Below are 13,042 nucleotides of genomic sequence, written 5' to 3'. Positions count from 1 at the left end.
TGATATGCTCTAACCCAGTCAGATATGCTGCAGTTCCACTTGAAGAAGATGATGATATTGGAACCATGGTTGGATTACATGAGTCAACCAATATAGCAGTTATTGAATTATTTGTTGATGTGCGTAACATATGTGATGTTCCTGGGTCATCAAGAGGTGTGGCTCAAAATCCATCTGAAATGGCTTTATATAGTCAGTTTGAGGAGCCGACATACAGGTTCCCGAACAGTTTTATGGCACTATTGGAAAGTGTAAATGAAGTCGGGGGACATCTACAGCAGCAGAGTATGAGACGAGAAACATACCGGAATTGGTTGTTGATAATGACGCTGAAAATCGATGGGGAGAAATTCATGATGATTCAAGCGAAGATGAAGAAACTGAAGAACCCGTTTTGGGCGGCGACGAAAATATTTTTGGTGGAGGTGCAATTGATGAAGTTCCGACACCGTATGAAGCTACTCCTCACATGTACGAGATAGATTATGATGCAATGAGGGCACCTGAATTCCCAGACATGCCACATTTACCTCCGTACCAAATGACTGAATCATTCGATAATTCTGGTGAATTTTCAGTTGGGGTGCAATTCAGAGGAAAAAATGAAGCTACGCTGGCGATTAAAGAGTACTGCATCAAATGCCATGTTGATGTCCATGTTGCAGAGTCCAACCAGAAAACCCTATACGCAAAGTGTGTAAAATATGGCCCAGAGTGCAAGTGGAAGATCAGAGTGTCGAAAAATCAAAGGCACGATGTTTGGGTCATCACGAGGTACAATGGTTCGCACACATGTTTGCGAAACTCCATCGAACAAGACCACCGACTATTGGACTCCGATGTAATATGTGAATACGTGAAGGCGATGGTTGAAAAGGATCCAAGGATATCTTGTTCAGTGTTAGCTGCATCTATTCGAAGCCAATTTGGATATCAAGTAAAATATGGCAAGGTGTGGAATGCGAAAATGAAGGCAATGAAGTTGACGTATGGAGATTGGGATACATCGTACAATGAGCTACCACATTTGCTACAAGCAATGAAGCGATTTATCCCAGGAACTATAGTGAAGTCTCAAACCATGCCCGCATATGACGAAGAAGGTCAACTTCTGCCAGGGAAGAAAATATTTCATAGACTATTTTGGGCATTCAAGGCATGTATTGAAGGATTTCCATTTTGCAAACGTATGATCCAAGTAGATGGTACGTGGTTGTATGGTCAATATAGGCATGTACTTTTGATGGCAGTTGCTCAAGATGGTGAGCGAAATATCTTCCCAATTGCATTCGCCATTGTTGAGGGAGAGACAACAGAGGCTTGGGATTTCTTTCTGACCAATCTACGTCAATATGTCGTTCGTGAAGATGGAGTTTGCTTGATATCCGATAGAGGAACGGGTATTTTGGCGGCAATTGAACGACCAGGAAGTCGTTGGATACCTCCGTATGCATATCCGACATTTTGTATCCGTCATATTGGCAAGAATAGTATCGACCAGTTTCATAACGCACATATTCGTAGCGAGATAGTCAGCATGGGTAAGTTTTAATTTCAATATTTGTGTATTTTTTACGTGGTTTTTTAATTGCGGTTTAACACAATATATTATGGAACAGGATACGAACTACGTCGACCAAATTTTGACAAGAGATTGGAGAATTTGAAGGTATTTTACGATGATCAGCGTGTTTGGAAGTGGGCTTCAAAAATACCGCGGGAAAAATGGTCGCAAGCATACGATGAAGGTCGGAGATACGGACATATGACCACAAACCTTGTTGAGGCCATTAATTCGGTACTAAAAGGTACACGCCATCTCCCAATAGCGAGTGTGGTGAAAGAGACGTACTTTAGACTGGGTAAAGTTTGGTCGGACAAAGGCAAGGAAATTGAGAGTCTCATAAATAGAGGTAAAACTTGGGCTCCTACAGTGGTGGAATCAATGGAAGCAAATGAGCGATTGGCAACATCAATGGTTGTTCATAATTTCGACCGAGTTGGTCATACTTTTGTCGTGTCGTGCATACGTCGTAACGTCGGAGGAGAAGACCAAACATTTAGAGTTGATTTACGACACAAATGGTGTGATTGTGGTCGTTTTCAGGCATGGAAATATCCATGTGCTCATGCAGTCGCTGCATGTATGTATGCTGGTGTAAGCGCATACACTTATGTTGATGAATGCTTCCACCTACGTAGGATATTAAATGTCTACAGCTATGTGTTCAGACAGGTCCCGAATGAATCATATTGGCCCAAAAAGGATCATGATGAATGGCTACCAAATCCAATGCTTCGCAGAAGTCCAAAGGGTCGACCTGAGTCCACTCGAATTCATACCAGTATGGATTTTCATGCTAAGAGAGAGGTCAAGCAAAGAGATGCGGATTATGTAGAGGTGAAGGCCATTCAAAAAACAATTGTCCTAATTTACCAAGATATAGGCCTCATCATTAGTAATCATATATGTATTTCTATGTATTTATTAATCATTATAAAAATGATTTAATAATGATTTAAATATTTAATGATTTGATGATTTAGTAATGATTTGATAATAATCATTATAGTAATGATTTGATAATAATCATTATAATAATGATTTAGTAATAATCATTATAAAAATGATTTAATAATGATTTAAATATTTAATGATTTGATGATTTAGTAATGATTTGATAATAATCATTATAGTAATGATTTAGTAATAATCATTATAAAAATGATTTAATAATGATTTAAATATTTAATGATTTGATGATTTAGTAATGATTTGATAATAATCATTATAATAATGATTTTATAATAATTATTATGTTATTATTTAGTAATTATTTATAATAATGATTTAATACTAATTATTTGATACTAGTAATGATTTGATACTAAAAATCATTGTTAAGGTTAAAAAAAGTAGTCTAATTTCAATAAATAATTTGTAATAAATAGCAAACGAGTTTACAATTGTTGTCGATGTCGGGGTATTGTTGAATGATAATGTCGGGGCGGACGTCTGATACGTTGTGGCCGTTGTGGCTCAGGAGTATTGTACCCATCCCCCTCATTCATTGGGGGTATTTGAACTGTCATGTGTTCAAAGTCATACGTCGACGAAAACGTAGGAGAATAGATGGTGCCTCAGGTTGCACAAACTCTGGTATGTATGCCGGGCCAGTAGAATCATCAACTGCGTGATGCAACGATTGTGGTGCGCTATTATCCACATCGGTCATTTCCGCTTCAGTTTGTAGAGATGAACTCCCACTCCCACTCGGTAGAGATAATTCAGCTTTACCAAATCTTTTCTTAAACCTCAAAATTGCCGCCTCTCTACTATTGTTGTGAGGAACGGCTTTCCATTATCCAAAAATAAGCAAGGTAAGCCGAAGTCTCAAAATTAAAGTCGTCGTCTTGAATGGCGTCAAGAGTTGGCATGAATGAAGCCCTATTGTTCCAAGCATTAATGTAGGTTACATGCTTCTCAACCCAATTAACGCTTTCTTTACGACGACCATCAAATCTGTGCAGGTCGTCATGCGTCTCAACCCAATTCACTGGACGACGACCATCTAAGTTTTGGAGGAGGTCATGAGCCCATGGACTCCGCGGAATAGGTTGGTGGAAGTGGAATTGCCTCAGCACTCTATCCCCAAATTGGATCTCAACAAAAGCAAAATTGATCAATGGTGTAACAGCACACCAATATTGAAACCCATCTAAAATATCGTGCGGTATCAACGCAAATAATTCTTCATTCATGTATGGTCTCCAATTAAACTGTAAAATTACAAAAACAATAAAATTTATTTAATCAAATAATATAGTTAATTTAAATAATAATTAAAAAAATACAAATTATGCATACCTCCTTTTTGGCCTTAATGTCGATCTTCAACCTGAACTCTTTAATGTTGTTGTGCACCAACCCTGTGCCTTCAATTTTATGCCTCCATCTGTATATCAATCAAAACAAAAATAGAGACATTTTGTTCAATAATTTTAATCAAAATAAATATTTTTTAATTAATATTTTATATTAAAATAGAGGATTCATATTACCTTCCGGCAAGTGGAAAGTCAACCGCAGTCCGACTAATCGGTGTCAAAAACGGAAGTCTATGCCAAGCCCATGATTGTAGCAGCAACAGACATCCACCGATTTCTACTGTATATTATCATTCACGACTAATGACGCCTTGCACATCTCACGATACAAGAACGCCAATATCGCCGAACCCCAGCTATATTGCCTACAATTCTCAAAATTTGTTAAAAAAAGAAGATACTGAGTGTGAACATAACTACCGGATTTATCAGGCATCAAAATTCCCCCAATCAATTGTAATATATATGCTCGTGTTGCATATAATTTCGTGCTCCGTACTATTTGATTGAAGTTGAAATTCATTCTTCAACCATGACAACCTCACCCGCCACCCTTTACACTCTGGTGGTACGGGCGCTTTCCCAAGAAACAAGTTGCAAAGTTGTTCCACCTTATTAAACTCATGTGACATTACCACCGGCATCCCATTAGTTTGGACCCCGAGTTGCATTGCTACATCCTCCAAAGTTATCGTGCATTCGCCACACGGCAAATGAAACGTGTGCGTTTCTGGTCTCCAACGTTCAATCAACGCACTGATCAAACCTGGGACCAACTTGTAATCTCGCACAAATGTTATATACCAAAATCCAGCCTCTTGCAAATTTTCTTCTATTAGTGGGTGTGGCTTGGGCACTTTATGTAGTCGAAGACGAAGGACTCGCTGCTCGTCCTCCTACAATTAAATATTTCAAAAAATTATCACAATCATAAAATAATATTCAATATTTATTAATTATAATTCATTAAACAAATATTTTATTCACCATTATTCCCAAATGACTTGAAATATGTTCATTGTCAAGCCTCAACAGTGGAATTTGGTCAGCCATTAGAATGAATCTGTAAAAAAAATTAAACAACAATATTTAAAAAATCATTTAATATAATCTAATATAAACTAACTAACTAATTTACAACACTAAACTTTAATATAATAACATATAATATAATAAACTAATAAACTAACAAACTAAACTTTTTAAAATATAAGTTAAACGTAAACGCTAAACCCTTAAACAACTAATAAAATATTCTTTTATATAACTAAAACTAACTAATAAACTATTTTTTCATTATAATATACTATTAATAAACTTACTAACTAATTTTTTATATAATATAAATTCAACAAACAAATATAACTTAACTATTTAACTAACACAAACTAATTAAATAATTTTTTTTATATAACTAACTATTAACAATACAAACTAATTAATTATTTTTTAACTATATAACTATCAAACATATACTAATTAAATAATTTTTAATTTATGTATACTATAACTTAAACTAACAATCATATAACCCTAAACTAACAAACTAATTAACTGCTTTTTGTTTAACCCTAAACCCTAAACTAACAAATTAAACATTTATAATAATAAACTAATTTAAATATAAAAAAATTTACCTTATCTCCCTTTCTTCTTCTTACTTTCCTTTCTCCCTTTCTTCCTTTCCTTTCTCCCTTTCTTTCTTTCTTTCTCGGCTGCAATCTCTTCTCCCTTTCTTATGCAATCTCTTCTCCCTTTCTTTCTTTCTTTTATAACCGGCTGAGGCCTCAATTATTTCACCAATTGTACAATTGCAGCTGATTTCACGCGTTCAATTATTGTACCAATAATCAAATGGTTCACATGCCTCAAATGGTTCACATGCATGCATTGGGAGGTGTAGGCATGCAGCGGGGAGCACGTGAATTGGGAGGTGTAGGCAATGCAGCGGGGAGCACGTGAAGGAATCTATGTGGCTATGTGGCTGTGCATGTGCATGGATGATGGAATGGCGCCGGGACTACATGGCGACCTACAAGGTCGCCGGGACTACATGGCGACCTACAAGGTCGCCGGGACTACATGGCGACCTACAAGGTCGCCTAGGCTGCATGGCGACCTCTCTATTCCTGCATGGCTCGTATATGGCTCGTTGCATGCTCCCCATTGGCTCTCTATTCCTGCATGCTCCCCATTGGCTCGTATATGGCTCGTTGCATGCTCCCCATTGGCTCTCTATTCCTGCATGCTCCCCGTGGGCTCGTATATGGCTCGTTGCATGCTCCCCATTGGCTCTCTATTCCTGCATGCTCCCCATTGCCTCGTTGCATCCTCCCCATTGGCTCGTATGACTCGTATATGGCTCGTATATGGCTCGTATGTCACCCTCGTATGTCACCCCGTATGTCGCCAGGATTGCATGGCGTCCTCCAAGGTCGCCTGGATTGCATGGCGTCCTATGGCAATCACTGTTGAATTCACCCCATTCCAGCAATTAATCTATGATGTGCACCATATCGTGGAAAAAAAAATTCGAGAACATTATCTCGTGAATTTACCCCTTCCCACAGCTCTGTCACTGCCTGTGTGTGCCTGCTTTAAGAGGGCTGTTCGACTAAATACAGATACCAATTGCAAAGTTTCTTTACAACAAAAGGGTAAAACTATAGTTTTTCGTGCTTATGCTATGCTTGAATTAAGAATTTAGTTTGAATACTTTAATTTATCACAATTTAGTTACCTCCTTATTACATTTATAATTGGTTAAATTCACTATTTTTTATTAAAAGTTTCGTTACTAGGTGTAGACACCCATTTTCGTCCAGAACATTAAGGTTTTTTTATTATTATATAATATATATACATATAATAATTTCAAATGTTTTTTGAAAGTATATGGTATATGTTTTGAAGCCGTATTTTTCGAAAACATATAATATATAGTTTTCTTAAAAAATTGTTTTGAAAACGTATATTTAAAAAAAAATTGAAAACATATAATATATAGTTTTTTAAAAATACTTTTGAAAACGTATAATATATAGTTTTAAAAATAGTTTTGAAAACGTATAGTATATAGTTTTTAGAATAATTTTAAAAACATATAATATATAGTTTTTAAAAAATAGTTTTGAAAACATATAGTATATAGTTTTTAAAATAATTTTGAAAACATATAATATATAGTTTTTTAAAAATAGTTTTGAAAACGTATAATATATAGTTTTTAAAACGATTTTGAAAACATATAGTATCCAGTTTTTAAGATAATTTTGAAAACGTATAATATATAATTTTAAAAATGGTTTTGAAAACATATATAATATATTTTTTGAAATGGTTTTGAAGCGTATAATATATGGGTTTTAAAGGATTTTGAAAACGTATCGAAAACATTTAATATAATATAGTTGTTATTATTACATATTATTATTTATTTATCCCGTTTTTAATTTATTTATTTTTATTTTTATTTATTTTTGATCAAGGTCCAGGTCCAATAGTCCAACCGGGTCCAACAGTCTAAGAGGCCCAGCAAGCCGATCTGGTGAGCCCAACAGAGCTAGGGTTTTGTAATAAGCTAAGGCGTCGCACGTTTCCAGCCGCTAGATCAAGTTAGGATCAACGGCCTAGATCGAGGTTGGTTAGGGTCATAAAACCCTAAAATAGACATATACCAAGGCACAACCGCACGAGGGCAGTTAGATATGACCCTGTGATCTAACGGTCCAGATTACGCCAAAAGGGCGATGGTCACCATTCAACGGCACGTGAAGGTCACATGCCTACAAAATCATCCACCGGCTGAGATTCTCGGCACCTGAAGCCAGAAATATCATAAAATTGAGCTAAAATATTCCATAAACCCCAAAATAAAAATCAAAGAACACATTTAAAAAAAACTGAAAGTCGTGCCACAAACGTCGAACGGGTCTAACCCATTCCTGGATATTCAAAAACGACTACCGGTAGAGGGTATAAATACCCCCATCAAGATGCGGAATGGAGGATATCGAAAATCGACTGAGCAAGAGACAGAAAAATCAAGCCATATCAGGCAGCAAGAGCAAAGCAAACAACAACATCAACAAGACAATAATTCCAAAGAAAAACAATGTTCGCAAACCGAGGGTAAAAATCAAAGCCAAAGGCTTTGTTTCGTCGAAGATCACCGGAAAGCGGGGAGTCATCATCAGAAAAGGTAAAAACTGAAACTTTAATCTTAAATCTACGTTGTTTGGGGCTTTTTAGGGAGTACGAGGTTCGATTTTGGTGTGGGATCGTTGAGAAGAACGTTTTGGGTAGGCTTTTATGTTCCCGGCAGCCAGAGTTGCGGAGCGACGACGGGTGGCCACCGGAGTGGTGACCGATATTTGGCCGGATGGTTTTGGTTTTAGAGCATTTAAGAAAGGGAGGGGAGTGTTAATGGTTAAAATGAGATTTTTTGTGAATTTAGGGGTATTTATATGGGGTCACCTTGTAATTATAAGATAGTTAAATTATTTTCACAGTCCTTGATATTTTGATGTGTAATTCATTTTGGTCACCTGTTATAAATTTACCTTTGAATTTTGAATTTATTCAATTTAATCCATGTTTAAACTTTTTTATATTTTACAAATTAACCCCTCCTAACTTTTTATTTTTCTTGCAGCTTTCAAATAATATCAGTTTGGTCACTAATTTCAAAATTTTTGTAGTTAAATCCTTTTAATTTAAAATCTTTTAATTTTATATTTCTTAATTTAATTTTTGTTTTGTTTTGATGGTGAACATTGATTTGATTCTTTACTTTTTAGGGTCAATTTTAAACTCTGCTATGGTAAGTAATCCGGATTGAACTTTTAAATTTCAATCTAACTTTTAATTTTCGCAATTAAGATAACCAAAAAATTAAATTAGTATCGAAAGGGCATTACAAGGGTGTTAATCTTTCCTTGACTGTAACCGACTCCCGAACCCAACATATTTATGATAAAACGCAGATCAGGTAAAATGATAAATTGAAGTGTCTGGTCAACCTAATTTTAAAAAATAAATGATCGGTGGTGGCTTTAGCGTATTTTATTTAAGTTGAAACTCAATTCTAAACCCACCCGAAGGACGGTTACGACATTAGGTTAATAATTTCATTAAAATGATCTAAAACCCTAAATTCAAAAGTTTTCACCGTTGAAAAATAACATTATGATTATTAAAATAATCGTTTTCTAAATAGTTTATTATTAGAAAAATCTAATAGTATTGTTATTAATGGCGGAAAACAGTATCGTTATTATTGGTTTAGGCCTCTCAAAAAATTAGTGGGGACCTTGGGAAGGGTCCTCCAGAAAATAAAAATAAAATGAAAATAATAAAAAGAGGATATTGTGGGAGGGATGGTGGGACCCACATGGCTGGGTGGGTCCCATGTAGTCGAGGGAGGGGTTTGGGGTTGGCTATAAAACGGGGTTCAATGCTCCACCCAAGTTGCCTCTCTCCCTCCCTCTCGCTCGCATACATTCTCTCTTCAATCTCCTTCCTCCATCTCTGTACACAGGCTGAATGTTACATGATCATTCCAAGTCTTTCAACTGTTTTCATATTCTTAAAAATTTTCGGTTTTTCCTCAGAAACGAAACGGAGTACTCTGTTCCAAGTTCGGAACTTTAACATTAACATCCCCAACACTGCTTGAATTCCACCTCTTCTTTCAACTACCTTAGTTTACCCAAATGGGTATGTTCTGTTTTTTTTTTGGGGTGTTGGTGGGGAACATACTCTCTGAAGCTGTGGTCTTCAACTCTTTACTTAGAACTATACTAAAAAATGTTGTTGTTTTCTCCCCCTTTTGTAGTGAGTTTCTTTGAAGAAAAAACAATGACTACAGCCGCTGCTCAAAATGTGATAACTGATCTCAACATGGCAATCACCGTGACCGTATCGGCACAGAAGCCGCGTGCACCTAATGGATACATCTCCATTTCAAGGAAGAAGTTGCTGCAAAACCTTGAAATCAGCGCGGGGGCAAGAGTTAATGCATGGGTTGATTCCATGAGAGCCTCTTCTCCTACTCATATCAAATCCACACCTTCCCTTTCTGATGGCCAAGGTTCCTGGAATGTAAGCCTTAAGCTTATCTGACTCGCGTCTTTGTTATTATTAACAACTAATAAAAGACTCTGAACTCTCCCTTATGGTTGATGAAAATTTTCAGCTACACCATCCATCTGCCCTTGAGATGTTTGAGCAGATAATCGATGCGTCGAAAGGGAAACAAATCGTAATGTTTCTCGATTACGACGGAACTCTTTCACCTATTGTTGAGGATCCGGATCGAGCTTTCATGTCCAAGAAGGTAAGCTATTTGTTTATATGAAACATACAGACAGACAATACTTTAGTCTTAATTAACAAACTGTTCATGTTTGTGCAATGAACCAGATGAGAAAGACTGTGAGAAAGCTTGCTAAGTGTTTCCCCACTGCTATAGTGACTGGCAGATGTAGAGACAAGGTACATTTTCATGCCTTCAAATGTTTTTTTTTTCACAATCACCCTTTTAATTTATTTGTCTTCTTTTTGTTTTGCAATACATAATTGTTTCCTTGTTTTGCAAATTATAGGTGTATAAATTTGTCAAGTTAGATGAGCTGTACTATGCTGGAAGTCATGGCATGGACATTAAAGGGCCAGAGAAACGTTCCAAATCTAACAAAGTAAGTGAGCCGCAATGGTAATCCTTTGTTCTTTTTACGAGAGGATAAGAAAGAGAATTACATATATCGAGATTCGATCACATAACCCAATTAACTCGTCACTATGAAAAAGAACTAAACTATAAACTCTGGTTTTACATTTCAGGTCAGTGAATCTGTTCTTTTCCAACCAGCTAGTGAATTCCTTCCCATGATAGATCAGGTTTACAAACAATTGGTTGATACTACAAAATCTACTACGGGAGCTAAGGTCGAGAACAACAAGTTTTGTGTTTCGGTACACTTCCGATGCGTAGACGAAAAGGTAAAAACGCCAAATATCAGTTACCATTTCCATCTCATTATCAGAAATCACTGTGTTTAAATAGGATTTTTTTTTATCAAAAATACAGAAATGGGGTGAACTGGCACAGAAGGTTAGATCAGTCCTAAAGGAATACCCCAAACTCCGGTTAACTCAAGGCAGGAAGGTTCTGGAAATCCGTCCTACGATTAAATGGGACAAAGGGAAAGCCCTTGAATTCTTGTTAGAGTCTCTAGGTAAGATTTACTACCTCTTTATTACATGTTTGATTCTTGAACATGTACACTTCGTGTCCGCAAGTGTATATATATTATATATTATAGAACCCATAAAGTGTTTAAACAGCAGCCATCTCCACCACTTGATTACTTTATTTCAGTTAAATTTGTTAAGGCTAGCAAAACCATGACATGATATTCCCTGATCACTAACCATTATTATAAAATGTGCTTCTCCACAGGATTCGCTAACTGTACCAACGTTTTTCCGGTCTATATTGGAGATGATCGAACGGATGAAGATGCATTCAAGGTATCCAATGCTGGAAACCAAAGCCGAGGCATCTCTTTAATTTATAAACTAGTGGATCCTGCTAATACTTCCATTGGTTTTTAGATATTGAGAGACAGAGGACAAGGTTTTGGCATTCTGGTCTCCAAGTCTCCTAAGGAAACAAGTGCATCGTATTCGTTACAAGAACCCGGCGAGGTAGGTTCCGACCCAGAGATCGCATTCATTACGTTGCAGACTTAAATATCGGACAGTAAAACAATTGTAACATCATGACAGAAGTATTAATTTTTTGTTGTTGTTGTTGTTGCAGGTGATGGATTTTTTACGGCGCTTGGTTGAATGGAAACAGTTATCTTTGCGAGCACAATCCAGAATATAAAGACAAGTAGATATGGGGGGAAAATACTTGTCCACTAGCCTAAGAACAGTAAAAGGGTGATGATTAAATTATGTAGTAAATTCCTATTCAAGATAATTAAGGAAAGATGAACAAGAAGGAACAGAAAAAAATACGAAATCTGTCTTGATTTTTGGCTTGAAAGCCTTGTACATCTTGCAACTTCCTAATTACAAGGGTAAAAGACCTGTAGCTTTGACACCTGGTCGTGTTAACTCCAATGGTTCATGCACTCTGTCTGACCCTTAATTAGTTTTCACGGTAGATTCGAACCCGTCATTTGTCTTGAAACGTACGCCATATAATTGATTTGTGAATCTTTTTCTTCTCTTTAGATTCATACTAAAATGCATGGGGTTCCATACATCCACCTGGGAAAGAAGGGTTCTCTCATAATTTCCTCACGAAGAATCTCTTCTTCCATCAGCTTTTTCAAAAGGAGAAGGTAGGGAGAATATTCCAGGGTTTTTTTTTTTTTAATTTTTGGAGTGAAATATAAAATGGATTCGGATATGGTCTACAGAAAACTCTCATACGATCCCAGTTGCAGACATAACTAATATTATCACAATCACACCATAAGAACTATTTTTAAACAGAAAAAAGCAGTGGTCTCAATAGAAAATTTTCACGTCAGTTTTGTGTCATTTATGAGGAACCGAGAAAAGGGAATCATCTTCTGACAGTATATATATATATAGCTTATAATTTAGCTATATTCCTCCATTATTGATCTTACATTATGGCACAACTATTTTGCATTTGACAAGTGTCTTGGAAAGTTGAACTCCTAGATAATTGGCATTATTTTGAGCCTACATTTCTGTTTATGGTATAATTATTTGTTCATCAAACTGAAAGCCTATGAACCTGCAAGCAATCTAGCACAGATTCAAAGGCATCCTATTTAACCAATATGGCTTTAAAGAATGAGATTTGGATAAATATACTTATTTGATACCCTAATATTTAAGTTTTTGTTATAAATTATGCAAAAGATAACAACAAACAAACAGTTGTACAATAAAAATGAGATAGGTTTATGTGGGAAAAAATTACGAATAGAAAAGAGAAATTCACTATAATATCAAGATTACAGTAGATTTGAGGCTATAAATATTTTTTTTTACTTCTCACACTTAATTATTAATCATAATCCATATTATTTATTTATAAAGTTAATTACTTGATAAAAAGGAAAATTTAGATTGCAAAGAAGTTTCTTCAATACAAATTAATACT

At 35.9% G+C, this 13,042-nt stretch overlaps 1 protein-coding gene across 1 annotated transcript; it reads left to right on the top strand.

Annotated features, from left to right (window-relative positions):
- The first annotated feature begins 9,374 nt into the window (after window positions 1-9,374).
- LOC120138042 (probable trehalose-phosphate phosphatase J) lies at window positions 9,375-12,001 on the top strand. The gene is made up of 10 exons (XM_039153648.1): window positions 9,375-9,606; window positions 9,725-9,990; window positions 10,085-10,225; window positions 10,312-10,383; window positions 10,494-10,586; window positions 10,732-10,890; window positions 10,979-11,126; window positions 11,351-11,421; window positions 11,506-11,598; window positions 11,714-12,001. The coding sequence occupies exons 1-10, from the start codon at window positions 9,603-9,605 to the stop codon at window positions 11,780-11,782; spliced, it is 1,116 nt and encodes a 371-aa protein (XP_039009579.1). The 5' UTR covers window positions 9,375-9,602; the 3' UTR covers window positions 11,783-12,001.
- The last annotated feature ends 1,041 nt before the right edge of the window (window positions 12,002-13,042 follow it).

Source organism: Hibiscus syriacus, unplaced genomic scaffold (genome assembly GCF_006381635.1).
Source record: "Hibiscus syriacus cultivar Baekdansim isolate YM2019G1 unplaced genomic scaffold, ASM638163v2 tig00110678_pilon, whole genome shotgun sequence".
Taxonomy (NCBI): domain Eukaryota; kingdom Viridiplantae; phylum Streptophyta; class Magnoliopsida; order Malvales; family Malvaceae; genus Hibiscus; species Hibiscus syriacus.
This window is presented reverse-complemented; position numbering and strand designations above follow the sequence as displayed.